The sequence below is a fragment of the Melozone crissalis genome, unplaced genomic scaffold (genome assembly GCF_028551555.1).
Source record: "Melozone crissalis strain CALT ecotype California unplaced genomic scaffold, PUWL_Pcris_2 ptg000027l_1, whole genome shotgun sequence".
In the NCBI taxonomy this organism is placed as follows: Eukaryota; Metazoa; Chordata; class Aves; order Passeriformes; family Passerellidae; genus Melozone; species Melozone crissalis.
In genome coordinates, this window is record NW_026535805.1 from 13,719,569 (window position 1) to 13,741,090 (window position 21,522).

At 58.7% G+C, this 21,522-nt stretch overlaps 1 protein-coding gene across 1 annotated transcript; it reads right to left on the bottom strand.

Moving 5' to 3' along the window:
- Nucleotides 1-6,387: 6,387 nt before the first annotated feature.
- On the bottom strand, nucleotides 6,388-19,363 carry CAPN11 (calpain 11). The gene is made up of 22 exons (XM_054280380.1): nucleotides 19,295-19,363; nucleotides 16,068-16,350; nucleotides 15,421-15,490; nucleotides 13,960-14,078; nucleotides 13,688-13,821; nucleotides 13,391-13,559; nucleotides 12,798-12,881; nucleotides 12,628-12,713; nucleotides 12,355-12,429; nucleotides 11,792-11,952; nucleotides 11,543-11,712; nucleotides 11,322-11,333; nucleotides 10,836-11,047; nucleotides 10,668-10,707; nucleotides 10,361-10,426; nucleotides 9,952-10,009; nucleotides 9,791-9,855; nucleotides 8,875-8,943; nucleotides 8,666-8,744; nucleotides 8,088-8,204; nucleotides 7,952-8,010; nucleotides 6,388-7,707 (listed from the first exon to the last, which is right to left on the bottom strand). Exons 2-22 carry the CDS (start codon nucleotides 16,311-16,313, stop codon nucleotides 7,681-7,683), a joined length of 2,118 nt encoding a protein of 705 aa, XP_054136355.1. The 5' UTR covers nucleotides 16,314-16,350; nucleotides 19,295-19,363; the 3' UTR covers nucleotides 6,388-7,680.
- Nucleotides 19,364-21,522: the final 2,159 nt, after the last annotated feature.

Genomic DNA, 21,522 nt, shown 5'->3' on the forward strand with positions numbered 1-21,522 from the left:
GATGGCCCGGGCAGCGCCGGCTCCGTGCCCGGGGCGGGCGGGGGCGCTCAGCGGCGGGGCGGCCCCGCGGCGGGGGACAGCGGGGCGGGGGGGGGCCCAGCCACCATGGCCGGAGCGGCGAGGCGCGGGCAGCCGTCCGGCCTCGGCTGCCTGGGCGGGCCCTCCGCCCCCGCCGGGGCGCGTCCCCTCCCCTGCCCGGTCCCTCCTCCCGCGGCGGGCCGGGCGGGCGGGAGGAGCCGCCGCGCCCTGCCGGGTCCGTCCCGTCCCGGCCCTGCCCGCGGCCGGCCGGCTTCAGTCGTCCGCCTTCTTGCGCAGGTTGAGGAGGCAGAGCAGGCAGGTGAGCAGGGCCTGGCGGCTCTCCGGGGAGCGCAGGCGGCGCCCCAGGCGGCGGAGCGGCGGCAGCAGGCGCCGGCGGGCCAGCGGCAGCAGGCGGGCGAGCAGGGCGCGCAGCAGCGGGGCGGCCAGCGGAGGGGCGGGCATGCTGCCCCCGAGCCTGCGGGCACAGCGGCACAGCCCCGGCCGACCTGCGGGAGCGGGGGCGTCCGGCAGCTCCTCACGTTGTGGGACGTCTGAGCTGAGCGGGAAGTTGGGGGTCCGCACGCCCCTGAGAGCAGGGGCTGCCTGGGGCAGGCCCGCGGGAGAAGCGCTGGATGGGGCTCTTTCCCGCCTCTTGCCCGGGTCGCTCTTACCCTCTTTGGGAGCCTTGCTGCTCCGGGACACCACTCAGCTCGTTCTCCCGGAGCAGCCTGGACTGCTCGGCTTCCCCAGCGTGAACCTGCCACCAGCCCAAATGGCAGGAACAGCTCCAGTGCAAGGGACAGCAAAAAAACCCCCAGCTGTTCATTTAAATGCCCCCTCCTCCCCGGCCCGACACACACTCCCTGAAAGTGATACTGCTTCACAGCCGAGGCCCCATTTGTCGGGGTGGCAGTGTAGGGGAGACAAGGGGGGCAAGAGACGATCAACATCTGCCCACTACAGAAATGTGGGCTGGCAGGGTGGGGTTCTGTTTCACTGCAAGGCTTTGCCATAGCCCTTGAGCAGACAGCTGAGTCCAAAATATGCCCGCCTGTCATTCCCTGCCAGTGCCAGCAATTGTCACCTGCTCCTATAAGGGCCAGGAATGCAGGCCAGGTGAGCCAACAAGGAGAGTAGGCAAGGGATGGCCCAAGGCACAATGTACTGAGGAGCAGTTGGGTACTGCCCTGAGAAAGGGCTTTAATTTGGCTCCATGAGTGGTTCAAGAGCAGGATAGTAACATATGTCCTGCACTTTCCAGCTGTGTTCCAGTGTTCCCAAGCTGAGCTAGCTTGGGGCAAGCAGCCAGGGGAGCACAAGTTAGCCAGAGTGAGAGTGCAGGCAGGAAGGTCCATGGTCATGTCTGTGCCCTTCCACTTCCCTCCTCTGCCGGACCTTTGTTTTGTTCCTAGTGGATGTCTGTTTTCATTTCCTCCCCTTGTTTCCTTCCAAAACCCTGCCAGGGCCCTACTTTTGGCTCTAGCTCAAGAAGAATTTAGGAGAATGAACAGACACGAGGGACCAAAAACCACTGTTCCATTTCCCTGCCTGCCTGCTGTAAGCTGTCCCTTGCCCAGTAAGTCCCATCCAAGGGTGGTTAGCTCAGCCAGGGTGACCTTTCCCAGCCCCATGGATTCTTCCCAGGGAGCCAGCCATGGATGAGGAAAGCAGGCTGGGACACCATGTGCTGAAAGCAGAAACAGCTCCCCGATGGCCCCAGAGCTTCAAGGAGCGGGGCTGACGTCAGCCCCGTGGGACTGGCCTGAGGCTCGCGGGCTCGGGGTGGGCTGCTGTGCCTAGAGGCCATGGCACAGGCTCAGGGCTCCGTGCTGGCCGCCATGCCAGGAGCAGGAAGAGCTCCCAGAAAGGAAGCAGAAGCCAAAGCTTTGCTGCAGCTCTGTCAGGGTTTGTGTTCCCCCAGGAGGGAGCATCTCCCCTTCATCAGGGAGACACCAGGTGCATTGCTTGGCCTGCTCTGGTGACTCCTGGGTTCGCTGTGCTGCAGCCAATGCTGGATCAGCCTCGCTTAGTGCCTTGATTTCCCCAGTGTAGCTCCACTGGGAATATCCTCTCCTTGTGCAGAGGGCACTTGCAGCACTCTGAGCAGGCTGGGGACCACTGGGATGAAAATGCAGCACCCCAGGTCAGTGTTAAGTGATGACAGTAACAGAGGAGAGTGGACGTCTTATTCCCCAGGGAGCCTTTTCCTAGGAAAAGCCCTGCCTGGGCTGAGGGAACTGATCTTCCTGCCATCCCTACTGGAGGAATCCTGTCCTCCAGTCCCACGGGGAAAGGGAGGTGTTTATCAGGTGCAGAGATGCTGCAACACGTTCCTGGGAGCATTGCCTCTGAGTGTTAGGTTGTATCTGAGTGTAATGTTGCTGAGATAGATACACAAGGGAGTGGATGGGAAATTCTTTGGGAACAAAGGGGCTGTAGTGTGTGGCCTCTGCAGAAACCTGTTCCTTGCCAGGGAGGGAGTGCAGAAGGCTCTCACCCTGCTTTGAGAGCCAGATGCTTGCAACATCCCAGCACTGAGAAGAAGGTGGGGCAGTGCTTAGTTGCCAAGCTCTTGGGACTCATAGAAAGGCAGGTTTTTGTCCCTTGCCAAAAATTCAGAGATCTTTCCGAGCCGCTTTCCCCATCTGGAAGGTGTGGGTCCAACTGGGCAAAAGTACAGCCCAGAGAGATGAAGGGATGTAAACTTCATCTTCTGTCCAGTAGAGCCCACAGCTGGGAAGAGAATGCAACCTTGAAAGAAAACAAAATCGCAACAGTATCTACTTTGAAACCAAAGATTTAGGGCAGCAGAGTCCTGTCTGTGTGTTTTCTAGGCCAAAGCACCTAGAGCCTTGCTGCAACTTCTCTGATCCATGGAGGACTTTCTGGTCCTGCAATCACTGCTCTGTCTCCCAACACTTTTTGCTGGTCTATGTTTCATCCCTCTTCATCAGGATACTCAAAATTCCTCACTAAATGGTTGGCTTATGTTTGGCTGGGTACGTGTCAAGACTGCTTCCTTTCAGGCACCCGTTTTCTTTATTGTATACCCTATTAACTGATGGGAAGGGCTGAGACCCACTTCCTGAGCCTAAACAGGGACTGTATACCCCTCCATAGTACTTATTTCTCACAGATGAGCAGTTAACAGCTGACATCAGGGAAGAAGGAGCAGGAGATTCCCCTGGGCAGCACGAGGAGGATGTGGGCTTCTGGTTAAGCCTGTGGTGCTGGCAGGACTGCACAGAGCTGTCCTCTTGTCTTCTCCTCCCTGCCATCCCAAAGCCCTGAGAATTCAGCTTGTCCAAAGCCCAGCCCCTTCCTTCTTGCTGCTGAGCCTGGGTGAGCTCACAGCCCACACATCTTCTGGGCAGATCCGGGGGTTGGAGCCAGCCAGCTCCATGTCCATTTCCTCTGGGAGAGGATGGACCCATTGGGACACTACCTCAGAGGAGGCATGGCTGGGGGGTCATGGGTGTGTGCTGGGCCAGCATCTGGGCAGGAGAAGGCTGTGCTACCTCCTAGTACAACTCCCTTCTGTGGAGGGAATGTCTTCTGAGCAGTCCTGTGCCTCATCACACAACAGCCAGTCTGGCACAGGCCACCCCAGGAGCGACCTGCCAGCACTCAGCCTGCTCCCAGAACAGCACCTCTGCTCTGTGGGAGGGCTAGACCCTCATGCCATCTTGGAGGCAGGGGACAGAGCAACCATCAGCACAGGCTGATTGATAAAATCTCCAAAGGATTCAGCAGGGATCATGGGAAGAAGGGCATCTCCAATAGATGTATGAGGTTTGGTGCAAGTCTTGCTCTGGGCAGTACTGGGAGCTCTCAGAAGTGGCAGAGGAGGAAGATGAGAGTCAGGAAGGCCAAGAATATTTTGTTTTAGGAAACCTCACCCTTCTGGCAAGGATCCTGGATCACTGTCCTGGTGGTGGGGACAGTGGTGGCGCCCAAGCACCCAGCCCTGTGCAGGTGGGGCACAGGCCATTCCTGCTGAGGAGGTACACAAATGCTATAAATAGGTTGTTTAATGCACTGTGGCCAGGCCTTGGAAAGCCCCAGCCCAGGCACATTCCCTGCTGCTGGCGCTGAGACGGCAGCTGTTGAAAACGGCCGAATCCAGCAGCTGCTGGCTGGCGCTCCTGGCCCCAAGTCCCAGCCCTCCTGCTCCCCTTGTGGGGTGGCTGAGACCTTAGCATCTAGTGGCACAGGTACTAAGGCTCTGTACTGGTGCTGAGGCAGCGGTGACTGCAGGATGCTGCTGGTGCCGGAGGGACAGGGAGGATGAGAAGAGGGCTTTCTTCCCTGACACCCCTTGCAACAGTGGGGACAGCACTGTGCCTGGCTGGGAGCTGTGGGGCCATGCTGGAGTCAGCTGCTGCCCACCCACGAGCCCTCAGCTGTGCCTGTCCCCAGCCCCAGCTTGAGATGCTGGGCTGGGCCCCCACACCCCGTCCCTGCTCACACAAAGGCCCCTTGTGCCCACGGGAATGACATTCCTGCAGTCGTGGGCCCGGGGCAGAGTGAAGCTTGGCCAAAGGGGAGATGCCAGAGCCCAGCCCAGCTGCTGGGGCAGCTGCTGGGGCCAGGTGGGGATGGGCTGCAGTCCTGGCCCCCTCCCGTGCCTGGGGATGGACATGAGCAGCTGGGGGGACAGGGGAACCCCCAGGAAGGGCAGGCAGCTCTGGGCTGGGGGAGGCAGGGCCGTATGAGGTGCAGGAAATTCTGGGATGTAGGGGAGCAGGAGCAGTGGTGCTGTGCATCCATGGTCGCTGCTGGCCACCCAGCACACACCTATGGGACAGGTGTGGGAAAGGCAGAAGTGCTGGCTAGTGCCTGTGCCAAGAGAAACCCAAAGCCAGGAGCAGGTCTGGTCACACCTGGCCCCCTTGCTAAGGAAGAGGCAAGTCTTATAAAGTCCAGGGAATGTGGATGTCTCACCTCAGGGCTGAAGGCCTCTGCTGGGCATCTTCCTTGTCCCCTTTGCAACGAGGGGGACGAGCCATGCTACTTTTAGTGGCATTAGCTGGGGAAGCCCCCACCTGCCAACCCCCTGCTGATACTGTCCTGCCAGCTGCCAGGGCTGGGGAGGGAAGGGATCTGCCAGCTGGCACCCAGAGGGAGGGAGGGAGGCAGGGGGCTTCTGGTAAGGCTACACCAGGGGCAGCTGTCATCCCAAAGCCAGGGTGTCACCATGCCCTATAACTGGGCCTCTGTGTGCCTGATGAGGCCCTGCAGCTGGGACAGCTCTGCCTGCCTGCACCCCTGTTGTGTCCCGCCTGAGCCTTGTTTTGCAGGGGATTTGGGATTGCATGGAGGAGCAGAAAGCCTGGGCTGGCAAGCCCTAAGGTACTCCCAGCCCACAGGGAGGCAGCTCAGCTCACAGGTAGTCAAGAGACAAGCACAAGCAGCCCACCTCCATCCAGCCTGGGGAGCCTCTGCCGGAGGGAGCAGCCTTGTGAGGCACTGGGGGCTGCTTCCTCCTGCCAGCACACCTCAGCCCCTGTCTGTGCTCTGAGCCAGGCTGGCTTGGCCCAGAACTGGGTGCTGCCCCACTGTGGGGATGCTGGTCCCAGAGAGCTGGGCTGGTGCCAGGGACACCCATATAAGGGATATTGAGATGCTGGGATGGATGAAGTACACAAGGTCACTCCTCTTACAAATGCTGAGCACCCCTGGCCATCCAGGCTGCAGTGTCCTTCTGGAGTGTGAGCAAGGAGCAGGATGCACTGACAGCAGTCCTGCTCTGAGCCATGCTGTGAAAAGCCCCAGCATCCAGCACTCCACTCTCATTTTTGTGGAGGGCTTCTGCTTCTAGCTATAACTGGCATGACCTCAAAGGGAGCAGGGGAAAACATTCACTTCTCACAGGCTGTACCCAGGGAAGAAATAAACCTTTTTTGGTCCCTTTCCAGGGTCCAGAGTTCCAGGCTGTTCTCCACTTCCACCAGCTCCATAGTTAATTCCATCCTATCCTCTTTCCCCTCCCCAGCCTCCACAAGACACCTTTCCTGAAGAGCAGTGCTCCCTTCCCCCTTTCTTACATGGTGCTGCTCCATGTGGAAGCGTTGAGACACCTGTGCAAAGGAAGAGGCAAGTTTCATAAAATCCTAGGGAATGTGGATATCTCCAGCCCCACAGCAAGTCCTGCCCTGATGGTGCTGCTCCAGGCTGGGCAAGCAGCCAAGTGACCTGGGCTTGGCTCTGCACTGGCCCACGGCGAGCAGAGGGAGGACGCAGACCCCCAGAGACCTCCCAGAGCACAGATGTAACACACCCCAGGGCACCTCCCAGAGCACAGGTGTAACACACCCCAGGGCACCTCCCAGAGCACAGGTGTAACACACCCCAGGGCACCTCCCAGAGCACAGGTCTAGCAGATCTGTTTATTCCTGGAGAGCACAGTGAGCAGGGTGGGGAAGCAGAGCTGCTGGGCAGGCAGCAGTGGTTATTGCTGCAGGTCACTGCATCCTCCAGTGACAACAGGGGTCTGGGGAGCAAACTGCCTGCCTGCCTCTACAGGGCAGGGGACGGGCCCTCGCCCACTGCCAGGCTGGAGCCACCCCACCACCCCAGGAGAAGGTGAGGCGAATGGAGTAGCACAGAGAAGTGCAAATATGTTGGCACTGGAGTTCATCTGCTCTGATGGAGAGCAAAGATGGAGCCCAAGATAAGAGGAGAATGTTACAGTAGGGGAGGATGAGGGATTGGGAGAAAAAACCCAACTTTGTGCTGAAGACCCCCATAACCCACCACCCCCTGCTCTCTGGAGGAAGGCATTTCCTCTTGGGTGCTGTACCCCTAGCCCTGCTGTGGGCCATGACCAAGGGCAGCAGATGTCCCAGGAGCTCCCAGGGATGGGTGGGGAGGCCAGGCTGCTGTGACAGTGATGGCACGGCTGTGCCTGCGTGGACAAGAGGAGCTTCAGTGCTGCAATACAGGGTTGCATGTGCTCACATGATGGAGGAGCCCCAAAACATTCAGTGCTTGAGCTGTAGAGCTTGACCCAGTGCTGGGCTTAGGCCAGCCCTTAGGGCATGGAGGTGGAAGGGATGTGCTGAAGGCCACGCAGAAAGGAGCCAGCAGGCTCCACACTTTGGTCGTGCTTAGGAGTGCTAAGAATGGTGCAAGGGCTTGATGACAGCCAGTGTGGCCATCCCTCCTCCCAGAAGGCCACTGTGGCTCCCTTGGGAACCTGCTGCCTGAGCAAGGCAGAATGTGCTGCTGCTGCCAGGTGTGGGTGCAGACAGGCAATGTGTGCTGGAGGGGTGGCTCAGCACTGGAGCAGACGATACCAGTGTCCTCCCCCTGGTGCCCCAGCAGCTGCCCCTCCTGCTCTGCAGCTGGCCCCAGCCTGCCACCATGCAGGGGCTCACAGGTACCCCGTGCTGCTCGCCCTCCTCCTCTTCTGGGGTGAGAGGGAGCAAGGGCATGTGGGAAGAACCCAGCCCAGAAGAGGAGAAGGGAATCCCCCGCCTGCCTTGACCCCTGGTCCACTGGAGAAGATGGTGTGAGGCTTGCTGGGAGGCAGGGCTGGTGGCTCAGCGTGGGATGGAGCAAGGGGGGAAGAGTATCCTGTATCCATAGATCCAAGGGGAGGCACTTGGAGTGGGCCTGGCCCATCGGGGTGTCCCAGCTGCAGCAGATCTGTTGTAACTCCTAGCCACACATCGTCAGCAGCAGCCACTGGGAAGGAGAGGGAGACAGGATGAGCAGGGTGCATTTGTGGTGTCCTCATGAGTCAATTTTAACAGCCCTCCATGAAACACAGAGCCTGCAGCAGTCCTGTTTACTCACCTTGATCTTTTATGGGTTCTTTCCCCACCCAGGCGGCTGAAGGACTTTCTACCACCCACCCCAGGTGCCCCATTCACCCTAATGCTGTGTCCCCTTGTTTCCCACCCCAGCTTTCACTGGGCTGAACTCTCACCTCAGAAAGGTTCATGACAGCAGTGCCAGTGCCTTCAGGGTCCATGCTACGGAAGAACCCTGCAGGAACACAAGCAAAGTGAGCAACACCTCTCTCTGTCCCTGCCCTCCCTGCCTGCCCCAGGGCCATCACTCACTGAACATGGTCTCCAGCTTCAGGAGGCAGCAGACAAAGTTGTCAAAGTCCACGCCCATGTCACTGTCGGCATAGCGTGCCACCACCACCTGATGCAGCTTGTTGTTCAGCTTGAAACCTGCGAGGCAGAGAGCAGTCAGCCCCCTGGGAGGCAGCAGAGCAGGGTGTAGGTGTGAAAGTCCATGCATCCACACAAAGGGTCCACCAATCCAGTGCCCAAGGAAGGGCACTGTGTCCAGCCTCAGCGGGAAGAGGGGATGCTCTCCCTGCAGCCATATATGACTAGTTAGCTCACTGATCCACCCCAGCCTCTGCTTTGCCAGGATGGGATTCTGCAGGCCAGAGCAGGCCAGAGGCTGGGACCATCCTGTGTGCATCTCTAACTCAGGCTCCAACACTTGGCACAGCTGTGATGCAGAAAGCCTGGTGCATACAGGGGCTGCATCTCACTACAACAGGTTGGCTTCAAGCATGCAATATAAGCTGGTCACACTCTTCTCCTGCTATTTAGGACAGGACTCTGGCAGCAGGAGCCCCCTCCCCAGCCTCCAGCCCAGTCCCATCCTGCTCCAGACCTACCTGCTGACTCCAGAGCCATGCGCATCTCATAGGAGCTCATGGTGCCTGACTTGTCCAGGTCGTACTGGCGATAGATTGCCTGCAAAAACATCACAGGGGACATGAAGGGAGGGCTCTCCTGTGGCCTCCAGGCTGGCTGTCCCCCCTCCTTGCTGCCTCAGGAGGGGTGCTACCCCTGTGCAGTGCACCATGCCCCCTCTCCTCCTCACCAGCCAGCTCCGGATCTTGTTCCACAGGATCTGGAACTCCACCAGCCCAAGGCGGGCACTGCCGTCTTTCTGGGGGGCAGAGGGTCAAGGAGGTCAAAGTAGCCAAGAAAGAGGGTACAAGGGCAAAGCTACCAGATCCCAGCCACAGGAGGTGAGAAAAGCCTGGACACACTTAGCCTGTCCAATTTTTCCCTCAACCTTCCCCTCTATCCTGCAGCATCAACAAAATAAGAGCCTGAAACCCAGCAAGGAAAGGGTAAGACTCGAACCAGCAGCCCTGCCACTCCCTGGGAGCAGCTGTGCTGCTGCTGTAGGAAACACATTGCTATGCTGTCCTTGGACCAAAGCTGGGCTGGCTTGCAGCAAAAGGAATGCTGTAGGGCCAGCCTGGAGAAGGGCTCAGAGGCGCTCCTTGCCTGACTCCCCAGCTGCATGTCCTTGTACAAGCAGGACACTGGCCATGGCTCCTGTCACTTGACTCATCCACAGCAGCTGGACAGGATGGTTTGGAGGAAAGAAACCCAACAGTCCTTGTTGCCTTTGAGGAGTGCCTCAAAGGCTGGGTGGCACAACAGCACATCAGGCTAAGGAGCCCATGGGAAGTGAAACACAGGAACTTCCTCCTGGAGGTGAAAGCAGAAGGCATGGGGTGGGACCATGCTGGGCTTTTGGTGGCAGAGCCAGGGCCCAAGCAAGCAGGGGAAGTGATGGCCCTTGCTTTTCAAAAAACCTGCTGCTGAAGTCGAAGAGTGTAGGACAGGTGGCTCTGAAGCCATAAGGACCCTTCCTTTCTTCCCCCAGTTAAACAGCTTCAGCACTGCTGGAGAGCCAAGCCCCAGCTCCAAGAGACAAGTCTTGTTTCTTGCAGGCTGAGCACCACAAAAACCAGCCCTGGTCCACAGCACCAGGAGGATACATCCATCAGGTTGACCATGTTGCGGCAGGAGTCCAGGCTGAACCCATCCGTTTTCAGATCTTTGTCTGAGGAGGAAGGAGGAGGTTGAGCACATGCACCAAAACCCAGCCTGCTGAGCAACCTGGGCTGCAGGGAGCAGGGGTAGGAAGAGTAGTGCTTACGTCTAGAGATGACTCTGTTCAGAATAGTCCGAAGCTCAAAGACGTTGATTTCCATGTCCTGGAACAGAAGCAGAGTTAGGATCACCCCTTGCCTGCTCTCCACCCCACTTGTGGCCATTGTCCCCCTCCTGCCTAAACATCTCTGCCTTAGTCACAAAACATGAGGATGCCATTACATTTCTTGTACACTCAGAAGAGTTTTGCTCACAGCTGGGTGCTCTTCCCCAAATCTGCCCCTGTCATCACACCATCCCTGCGGGCAGCTGGGCTGAGCCACAGCAAAGATGGACTTGTCTGCAGGATGGGACTGAGTGAGGTGGGGTGGGCTGGAACTCCCATAGCCAGGGGTTCAGTCCTGTCCCCTCCCCTCCCCAGAGGGCATTCCAGAGCTTGGTGCAGCCTTACTCACCTCCCCTGCCAGCTGCTGGAACATGTTCTTGAAGCTGTCCTCTATGTCATCCTCAGTTATTTCCTCCTGGGGAGATGCAAACCAGAAAGAAGAGGTTAGTGGTCAAACCCAGGCTCTGCCCTCCCTTCCAGGCTCAATAAACGCCAACCGGAAAGGAAGCTCTTCTTTGTTCTTCTCATCTTTGTTAATTCTCACATCCCCATTACCCCAACCTTGCCAGCCCCTCTCCAGCCACACTGACACCCCAGCCTCCCCCTCCAAAGTGCCGGAGCCTCAGCACCAGCCAATCCAAAGTGGCGGGTCCTACCTCATCTGCCAGATCTGCCGTGATCTCCTCATCCAGCTCCCTGGGGCAGAGAGGGGAAAACAAAGTGATGAGCAGGCTCCCAGCCAGCAGGGGAGCTGGCAAGGTGCAGGGGGGGACACCCCAGTGCTGACAGACACGGGGTGTCCCTGCCAGGGGGCTGGGACTCACGCCGTGTCCGACTGCTTCTCGGTGAAGACCCGCAGGACGAAGTCAGCCTCCTTGTGCGGCTCGAAGGTGGAGGGCACCACGATGTACTCGCCGGGGGGCAGCCGGATCTGGTTGCTCACCTCTCGCAGGTTGATGAAGGTCTCAGACCGTGCCCGGGACTGGTTTCGCAGGAAGAAGTCCTTCTTCAAGTGCACATTCTGCATGCCCTGGGCCTGGGGGAAGGAATGTGCGTGTGGACCACAACGGGAAGCACCCACAGGGAGTGGTGGGATCAGCACCAGCTCCATCAGGTAGGACAGCCCTGCCCTGCCCATCCACTAGGGGCCATCCCTCCCTCCCTCCCACATGGAGGTGCTCAGCTCCCACTGGCACACTAGCCACAGCCAGTGCTGTGGAGCTCCCATGCCACAGGATGCAGCAATCCATTTTTGCCCAGTCTTGTGCTTCCCTCCAAGATGGGGTAGGCTGTGACAGCTCAGCACGTACCTCTTCAGGAACCTGCAGATAGGAGGGAAAAGGGGAAAAAATCAGAACCCCAGTACGTGCCCCATCCTGTGCTCCCCAGCTGCAGGGAGCACAGGATGGGGGACGTTAGCCCACAGCTGGCCAAAGCTGGTGGGAAAGATTTTCTTGAGGACTGGGGTTGAGGTGGGACTGGCAGGGCTGAGCCTGTCCCAGGGAAGGAGCCTGGGGCGGGCAGGGGTTACCTCGTAGACAGCAAAGCCGATGGTGTGCATGTCACCTCCCACGCGCCGCTCCCGCCGCCGGTGCTTCTGCATCAGAGCCACCAGGAAGCTGCAGGCCACCTCGTCGTCCCCAGGGTCATCATCTTCTTCCAGCAGCTTGATCTTAAACTGGGGGTTGATCCAGAATGTGGCTGGGAGGAAGGGGATGCATGGATGAGACGCCTGGTTCCGTCACGCTGCCAGGAGCACAGGTGTGGAGGCCAGAGGTACCTGGGTGATTCCTGCAGCCCCCGGCAGTGCTCCCCCGGCGCCACGTGCCCTCGAACACCTGTGTGTGCCACCTGCTGAGCTCGTCCTTGGTCAGGGCATCGGGGGTCAGGTTGCAGATCTCCAGCCTGGAGAACTCCCTCATGAAGTCCCGGAACGACATCCTGTGGGAGGCAAGGAGGGGCTGAGGCCAGGGCACTGCTGAGGGCAGGGAGGAGAGCACAAGTAGCTCTGGACCCAGCTAACATTTTAGGAGAATTAAATGACAGTAAAGTCTTTTACTCTAAACAGTTATAGTTTATTTAAAGCCTTGTGCTGGGTTTGGGATGTTTACTCTTCCTACATGTTTGTTTTGCATTTAGTTGGCCTGAATTTCCTTCAGGGAGGAAAATTATTAACTAGATCAGATGAGAAAATGCTGGCAAGCTCTCCAATGCTGGGAAGCCAGCTCATAAAGGCAGGTCATGCGCTTCAGGTGAAGCATGACTGCAGGATCTCTCCCCAGCTCCTCTGCTCCTTCCCAGACAGGCTGCTGAAATGGAACAGCACTTTGCTCCAGCACTCACCAGAACTCTCCATCCTCCATCTTCAGCTGCAGCTCTTCCCTCTCGTCAGGGTCAATGTTGTTCCACTCAGAGGATCTGGAATAGCAGGAGAGAGACAATTAGATAAGGACTCCTGAGAGCAATTCAGAGCTGGCCTATAACTCCTCTCTTTCTCATGTGAAGGGCTCTGCACACTGTGAGCTTCCCCTCAGCACTGCCCTGTGCTTGACTGCTGCGTGTGCAGTGCTCACTGGCCTGACAGAGCGAGACTGCCATCCCTTCTGTCCTGCTTACCCATCACTCCAGGCTCCAGTCCACTCCACCTGACCCCAGGGGTTCCTGATGCGGATGAGTTGCTCCTGCTGACCCCGGTAGTTCACCTGCCAGACACCAGACACAGAAGTTGGAGCCCATGCCACTGGCCAGGGTGATATTGCTATTAAAGCCTAACCTAGGTGACTCACATCTCTGAAGGCCGTCACAGAATAGGCGTGGCCCTTCACCAGCTTCTTGAAGGTCACTGCTTCCATATCAAAGGCACTTGTGATCTGAGGAGAATGTGTAATGCTCAAGTCAATAGGACTGAATTCAAATAGTCTTATCCCTGTCCCTTCCCTCCACTGTGTGGAGAATTCTCCTTGCTTTGCACTGCTCCAGCCAAGAGAACTAGCAGGTAGGAGCTCACTGTGCTCAAAGACTGCTGGTTGGGGACAATTTAAAGCCAGTTTCCTTAGCACACCAAAGATCCATCAAGGAACCACCCAAAGTTCAGAATATAAAAACCCTGCTCCAGGTAATTTGCTGATGCAAAGCATGGCCAGAGTTAAAGGCAGTGCCTTGTCCTGCACTGGAGATGAACAATCCCGCTCCATCCAAAGGAGCCACGTGTTGTGCCGCAGGGCTGCCACGCTGGCTCTGGAAAGGGAGCTGTGGCAGGAGGGCAAAGGAGTAACCTTGACCCAGCGAGGGGAGTGCTGACCCAGCCTTGGCTGTGAGGCCTGGCTGTGGCCAGCGCTGCGGCAGAGCCCGGCCCGTCCCGGCCCATCCCGTAACTCACGTCGATGGAGCAGCCCAGCAGGGAGCCCCGCTCCAGCGCCTTGCGGATGATGTGCGCCATGTTGCGCGGCGGCCGCTTCAGGTCGTACATCTCCGCCACGCCGCCCGTGAAGTCCTCGAAGCCCTCGGTGGTGCTGCCCCCCGAGAGCGACTCGTAGCAGCCGTTCAGCCTGAGGGGCGCGTGAGGAGATGAGCAGGTAGCGCACTGCATTGCCCCGACACCCAGCACAGGCAGGGCCAGCGACACAGGAGACTCCCCTCCCTCCACCCCTCACGTGCCCACCACGGGGATACCCACTTGGCATAGGCCTTCTCCAGCAGAGCGCTCCAGAACTCGGTGCACTCCGCCGAGTGCACAAACAGAAGCTCCCCATCCTTGGTGGGCAGCAGGTCATCCACCACCACGTCCACCCACTCGCCAAACTGCCAGATCTGGGGGGTGAGGAGGGAGTGGGGTGAGCTCAGAGCGTCACATGGCATCATCCCTCCCCCAGAGGGATGGCCTCAACCCACCACCCTCGCTTCTGCCACAGCCCACCAGCTGCGGAGGGCCAAAAGCTCCCAGCCCACCTGGAAGTGAAAGATGCCAGCATAGTCCTCCTGGAAGCTCTGTCCATGGGGCACCACGCGGTGCAGGAGCTCCTCGTTGAGCGTGAGGGAGCCAATGGCAGCCAGCAGCCAGCAGTCACCTGGGGAAGGAGATGAAGCTGGTATGAGTACCCATCACCTCCCTAGCTGGGCGGGTAGGTGATGCATGTTTAGGAGCCCATGGTGTGCTCTCTTTGCAAATGTTTGCGGCCACCCAGCTCAAAAAGTCCATGGAAAAACCAGACAAGGTCCAGCAAGCAGAACTCAGTGATTCAGGCTTGCTCAGCCTGCCCACAGAGAGAAGGATTAGCTCAAGGCAACAGGGAACGTTCCTCCTTCACCTGGAGCCTGTGTCCAGACCACCACACACAGCAGCACCAACAGCCCCCTCCTGCAGCCATTTATCTGGACTCTCCTATAACTCATTCATTTGACTGCCCTCCATGTCTCAGACAGCAGTTCTGCAGCAGAATTACATGTAAAAAGCCATTTTAGCAAGCGAGCAGTTTCATGCTGCTGCCCCAGCTTCTCAAATTGCAAGCAATGCCACCGCACTTTTCCTTCTGAGTGATCTTAACCACAAGTGCTGCTCCAGGCCACTGTGCTTTAAATTCTTTGACTTAATTCTCTTTTCTCTTTTACCTTTGAAGACTTTCACACCTTAGCCTCAAGCCTGGATAACCTGTAACTGGGCTGTGGTTTGACAAAATGCCATTTCCGAGTTTTTAATGACCAAGTGAACACTACCACAGTGCTTTGGGCTGTTATGCACTCCAGCTGCCACCTCCAGTTTGTCCTAATTACTGGATATATTAAATGTAGTCAGCCCTGAAACAGCATGCTAAATGTGCTAAGGTATACAGTACTCTCAATCAAGTGCCCTACTTGCCCCCAGTCAGGACAACACTGTCTGTGGTACCAGGATCTGTTTCTGGTGACCACAAAATCCCAGCTGTGGTTCAACTCTGCTAGCCTACCTAGCCCATTCACACTTCTCTCCTCGCCTCAGTGCCTTTGCCTTGGGAGACACCCCCGGAAAAAAGACAAATTATCACTTGTACACCTCTCCATACCCTTCTGCCACACCACATTCGTTCACAAGCATTTTCTCACCACCACCACCACCACCAGCAGCTCAGTTTGTTATTGTCATGCAGCTGCCATCCCTCACCATTTACCAAAGCAGGGAGCTCTTTGGCCAGCTCCTGGCATTGTTGTCAGCATGTGTGAGGCATGGATGCACTCAGAATCTCCACTGATCTCAGCACGGTCAAGCTGTGCACACATCAACTCATTTTTGTGGAGCTTTGACCTAGAGCTACCAGGGGACACAGGATGCCCCCTGACTTGCAGTTTCCACCTCACTGACTGGAAAGGGCCACCCAACCCTCCCCAGTCACTGCTGCCTGGACCAAGGTCCAGGGACAAAGCTTCAACACTCACCCAGAGCCCCCTGGCAGATGTCTGTCCGGGTGGCACCGCCAACGATGAACTGAGGGTCATCCACTAATTCCTGCAGAAGGACAGAATCAGATGCTGGTGCCGGATCTTGGCAGGGCCTGGGCTTTAGCAGGGCTGGCACCCACTGCAGCTCTGACTCGAGAGAAATGGTATATGGTCCCTGTGAGATGTACCCCACCTGCCCTCTGCTAGGGAAGGCTGCTTGACTGCAACCCCAAGGCCATCACGGTAAGGCAAGGCAAGATTTGCTGTATCCATGGGAGGACAAGGCTGGATGACATTCCCCTCGCCCTCATGGCACCAGGGGACATGCACTCTCAAAAGCCCCAGCTACTGAGGGTGACACATCCATGCCATGGCACCTAGGAGCAAGAACACCAACCCACCTTCTTTTGAAGCCCACAGTCTGCTGCCCAGAGGAAGCAGTGCCTGCTAGACACAATGCTTTTCTGAGCAGACACTCATGGGGAACAGCCCTGGGCCCTTGGGAAAGTGGCTCTGCAGCACTCCAGGGACTTGGAACACTGAGGGGTGCCAGCAAGGCCAGTCTGCAGCTCAGCACACCACATCAGTGCAGACATGCAGGACAGGGGCGCCAGCCCTGCAGAAGGAGCAAGCCCAGCACTTACCGACGGACGCTTCCACTCCACTCCCCGTGTCTTGCTGGAGTGTGGCCCCAGCTCCTTGAATCCAAGGGCAGTCGGGCCAGCTGGGAACTGGGGATCCCTGAAGAGGGTGCCACCCTCGATGCACTGCTGCTTGAGGGCCTCATAGTCCTGGTTGAGGTACTTGATGGCGTTGTGGTGCTGGCCAAGCCCCTCGGCTCTCAGGCGGTCTCTCTCGACGCGAGCAGCCATCCCGCCAAAGGGCATCATAGCTCGGCACCAGCACCGCTGCCTCCCGCTCCACTCCCTGCAACAGAGCACGCACGGCCGCCCTGAGGCACAGCTGCCACCTTGCTCTCCCCTGGGCATTTCAGCCATCACATAGAGCCAGGCTTGGAGGCTGAATCCCCAGTTCCCCACCACTCCCACAGCAGGGACCCTGTTCAGCAGCAGTGCCTGGTGCAGTGAGCCCAGTGACATCGGAGCACCCCAGGGTGGGCACACACACACCAGGAGAACGTCCCAGGCCCCATCCCCAGCAGCAGCCCCGTTCTGAGCCCTGTCCTCCAGCCTGGCCGTTGCAGCCCTGCTGTCTTTAGGGGACACCAAGGGGGCAAAGCAGCACTGAGGGCGGGCTGAGAGGAGGCAGCCCCCAGCACCTAGGTCATGGGTCCTGTCCTGTCCCCGCCATGCCAAAAGGCTGAGCCCGGAGGAATTCCAGACGCTTTCCAACCTCGTCAGCCTCTCCTCCCGGCGCAGCTTTCCGGGTTCTTCCCTCGTCCCGGCTCCTCCTCACCCGCCTCGGCCGGGAGGGCGTCAGCGGCTGCCTGCGGCTTCTCCCACCCCCAGGGGCCTCTCCCTCTCCTTTTCCCTCTTCTCCGAAAGCCGGCCCGGCTGCCTGAGCACTGAGTCAATAGGGCCGGGAAGGGAGGAGCCCAGCAGATAGTTCTAGCTATGGGGCCAGGGAAGGACAGGGAAGGAAGAGGCGGGACGGCACACACACACAGGGTGGATAGGGAGGATGACTCAAGGCTCGCCGACCGCCAGAGGAGCAGCCTGCAGGGAGATACCGGGAAGGGACTGCGGAGTTCAGCGGGGCACCCCGGCACCAGGAGAGCGGGGCAGGACAGACACCAGAGCCCCCATCCCGCACCTCTCCCTGCCCTGTCCATTCTCCCGGGGCTCTGACCAGCAGCTCACGGCCAGGAGCTCCGAACCAGCTTGGCACAGCTGCCAGGCATGTCTGGTCCCGCAGCCCTGCCCCACCGCGCCCGCTGCGGTGGGCAAGTCCCAGCTCCCCTCCCGGCGTCCAGCTGCCCTCAGCCCTGTCCAGGCACCATGGCAGCAGCCAGCACGCACACCCACAGCACCGCCCAGGCTGCAAGGGGCCTCTGGCTCCGGCTGCTCCAAGCCTCCACGCAAGCAGCGTCACCTGCAGCAGGGCCATGGTGCCACTGTCCCCAGCCCACTGGCATCTGCAGCTCATCCTGGCCCCCTCCCCAGCAATCTCAGCTCCTGCTTGGCTGGGCTGGTGCCGAATACTTCAGAGGTTTCTCCATGTGAGAAAGTGGTGTAGTCCTTGGGTAAATAAGCCAGGAGCCAGCAACCCACTCAGAGCAGCAAACTGGAATGCCAGTGCTGCCTGCTCCCTCCCCAGTACCCTATCCCAGGGGAGCAGGACACAGCCTGGCTCCAAAGAGGCGGCTTTCCTTGTCCTGAAGGGCTGTGACAGCTAAAAGGAAGGCAGACAACAGTGAATAGGGTGTAAGCTCCTGGCACATACACAGGGCATAAACTTGGCTGCTAACCCATGTGGCTGTCCTAGCCAGAAGCTTTTCAGAAGGAAAAAAATTACCCTTTCCCATGACTCTGCCTGCTCTGGGATGCTCTAAACCCACTACCCTTCTCCAGGGAAGCGCCAGCCCTTCTCTCCTCTACGACAGTCCCAAATCTATGGAGATAGATAGTCCTCCCACGACTCCTGCTCCACAGCTGCACCCTGGCAGTCTCTCCCAGCGGCAAGGCACTCGGTGCCTGCAGAGCTGGCAGGATGGCTTCTCCAGCCCCAGACACTTCCCAGAACTGAGAGGCCCTGAGGGAGGAGGGATCCCAGGTACAGCTGCCCACACTGCCCCCAGATCCCCCCTCACCACCTCCCCGGCACTCACACCACAACCTGCCAGCGGCCAGGGAACTTCCCCTACCCATAGCCCCTGCCAGCTTCCCTGCACCTTTCCCACCCCACGTACCAGCACGGGCCATGGCTGCGGACACGGGGAGCTCTCTGCAGACACGGGCACCGTACGAGTTATTCTTAGCTCTGTGGCTCAAAATACTTGGGCAGGCTGTGCTCAGTGCAGATGGAGGTCACGCAAGCGCAGAGCAAAGGAAAGCATTTCAGACCCCAGAATGGGAGAGGAACCACATGGGTCTCTAAAGCAATGGGGGCAGCTACTGACACTCCCCAGGCCTATGTTGACGGACACTGCAGGTCCTCCAGGGAGGAGGAAGGGGTTGATGAGACAAGCCAAGCCCCGAGGGCAGTTTTCCACCACAGGTGACATCCAACTCCAATATGATGCTTTCCAGTACTTGAGGCATCTCCGATCCCTCCCAGGCGGGAGCGAAAAGACACACTGGTTCCTGCAGGGTCCCTGACACCTTGTGCACTTTAGCTCTTACTGCAAAACCCTTGGGCAGCATCATTGTTGAAGCCCAGCCAAAAATCTTTGCAGACCTCTGGTTTGCCAGCTGCTCTTGCAAATCAACGGAAGTGGGGAGTTCCCTTCCTCAAAACCAGCCCTGACACACGGTATCCTGCCGCATACTCAGCTCGGGGCAAGGCATCACAGCCGCCCATGGCATCCCACAGTGCTCAAGCAGCTCTCGGGCCCTTTCCAGCCCTCCAGATGACAAAGATCCTTGTTTCCCACAGGCTCCCCTTTATGTTACCGCATCCCATTGACGGATGCGGGCTTGGCTTTGGGGTCGGCAGCGCATCCCGGGAGGCTGCGGTATTCAGTTTACTCGCCGCCCCGATCGGGAAGCCTCTGGGTCTCTGCGGATGCGTTAGGTAATGCAAAAATCCCGCAGACAGAAAGGGATGGGAGGGGTAGGCATGCCTAGATAAGCTTAGAAAACAGGAAGCAGCCAGGGAGGGGGAGACGGACGGACCCGGGGACGGGCTCCCCCCCGGTGCTTAACCCCAAGCTGGGGGTCAGACAAGGGGGAGGATGGGGGGATGGACTTACGGAAGCTGCTGCCGCCACCGCCCTGCCCGCTTCGGTTCGGCCCGGCCCGGCCCAGCCCAGCCCGGCCCAGCCCAGCCCAGCACGGCTCAGTACAGCCCCGCGGAAGGTGGAGTTTCGGCGGGCAGGATGTACGAGCAAAGCCGGGAGGGCAGTGGGAGGGGGAATTAAAGGAGCAGTGACAGTTTACAGACACTGGAGGGGATTATAGATCCAGGCTGGTGGTGAGGTTCTGTCTGCTGTCACCCTCTCCCAGCTCCCAGGGATGGAGGGGTTCCGCCGCGATGGGCGTGCTCCTTCCACCATTGTTCTGAGGAAAGGGTTGGGTCCGCACGGAAACCGAGGCTGGAAGGAAAAGAGGAAGCAACTTTCCTCTAGGAATGGATTTGAGGGTGACTGCTCCACACTGCCAGTAGCCCAGCGCGGCTGGGTGAAGCTCGGAACTGCACCTTTGTCCCCAGCATTTACTGACCTTTCGGTGCCACGGCTGAGTACGGTGGTGCCGCCGGATATCCCAGACTGTTGTGCCCGCAGCACCTCAGTCAGTGGTCCAGGTGGTCACAGGCATCACCGCTGCCCCGGGCTCCCTGCGTGCCCCGGCTGGCACCCCCCACCCTCAGCTGCCCCTCGCTGCTGGCTGCCAGCAGGGCCCTCCCCAGGCAGGTCCCACTGCCCTGGGGTTTTCCACAGCCACACGGGGCTGCCCCTGCGTGCCCTCCGTGACTCATGGTGCAGCTATGCTGGGTGGTGCTGTTACCAGCGGGCATGGCCACACAGGGCTTGGCACCCTACGGTGGAGCCCTGTATGGCTCAACATGGCTTTGGCTGGCATGGCATGGCCCAGCATGGATTGGCACAGCTTGGCCTGGCGTGCCTTAGCCCAGCATATCTGACACGGCTTGGCCTGGCATGAGCAGCTCAGCTCACGCCATCCCAGGACAGAGGCTCTGAGTGCCATTCTTTTGGTGCCAGGGCAGAACAGGGTGAACCTAAAGGGTGTCACCAGCTCTGGAGATCCCTCTCCTTACCTGTTTGCAGCTGGGGAGGCTGTGCCCATACAGACCCACTGCAGTACTGGCATCGAGCTGTGGGAGCTCAGGCCTCACAGGGCACCTGCTTTCTACCTCACCCCACCTTGGCCCGGGGGTAAATCCTTCCTAAGCAGGGAGCAGGTTGCACATGGGGCCAGGAGCCATGTCCCTTGCCTGAGGGAAGGGCAACCCAGACGTTTAAACCAGCTGTACACGGTCCTGCTGCTGCAGGCACAAAGGACCAGTCCAGTCCTGGCCAGCAGCCACTGGAGCTGCCCTGTCCCTATACAGGGGACTCTGTTACCGGCAGCTTGTTCTGCTTGTTCCGTCCTAGTGCAGAGGCAGCCTTGGGGTGCCCTGCTCTGGGCTGTTGCAAGGACTGCTCCATCTTTTTCCCAGGCAGGCTTGCCACAGGCTGGAAGCATAAGGGGGTCCCTGCATAAGGGGGGCATTATTTAGCTCTGCAGGAACTGCAGGCAGCACTGTGCTTTCAAAGAGCAAGAGGCCTGTCGGGCCAGGGCTTGTTCCTGCTTTGGGTTTGTGCCCATCCTTGTGCCGCTGTTGTCCTGTTCAGCTCCTGCCTTATTACCCTTCAGTGGCCTCCAAAGCTGCTTTCACAGATCCCTCTCCTGGGACAGGAGGCAGCTCCTCAATAATCCTGTCACAAAGGCTGTCCCACGTCCTTCCTCTTATGCTTGGAAGCCGTTTCCCTAAAACATCTGCAAAATCTCTCTGCAATTTCTTTGTTTCCTTCCCTCAAGCTTTCCTTTTTACAGTGATGACTGCAGGGACTTGGCAGCAAGCACAGTTCTTCTTTCCGTCTTCAGTTTTTCATTCTCTGGCATTGCCTCTTCCCTTGTCCTTCGGCTGTGGGCAGGAGGCTCTTTTGTCCCCTGCTGGTGCTGCACTGGTGGCACACGAAGCCCGATCACAGTGAGGCAGGCATGGAGCTGGGGTCACTTGTCCGTCCCCGGGCAGCCCCCGCCAGGCCTCGCCTCTCCATTGTGCCACCCTCCAAGCAACGGCCACTGCGCACGGCGTAAGGAGCACGGCATGCAGCAGGCTCCTGGGAAGCACGCCAGATCCAGCCTGCACAGGGAGCAGCAGGGAGCATCCTGGGGGCTGGCTGCTTGCTGTCTGTCCCAGCACTCAGGGCACGGCTGACACAGGAGCAGCGTCATGTTTTGGGAAAGTGCTGCT

Excerpts from the sequence above, each read along its gene's own strand:
- CAPN11 (XM_054280380.1), bottom strand. The coding sequence starts at position 16,313 with ATGATGCCCTTTGGCGGGATGGCTGCTCGCGTCGAGAGAGACCGCCTG. Across the intron at positions 14,079-15,420 it reads CATCTGCCAGGGGGCTCTGG|GTGACTGCTGGCTGCTGGCT; the intron begins GTGAGTGTTGAA and ends CTCCTTCCCCAG. Across the intron at positions 7,708-7,951 it reads CTGTCATGAACCTTTCTGAG|TGGCTGCTGCTGACGATGTG; the intron begins GTGAGAGTTCAG and ends TCTCCTTCCCAG.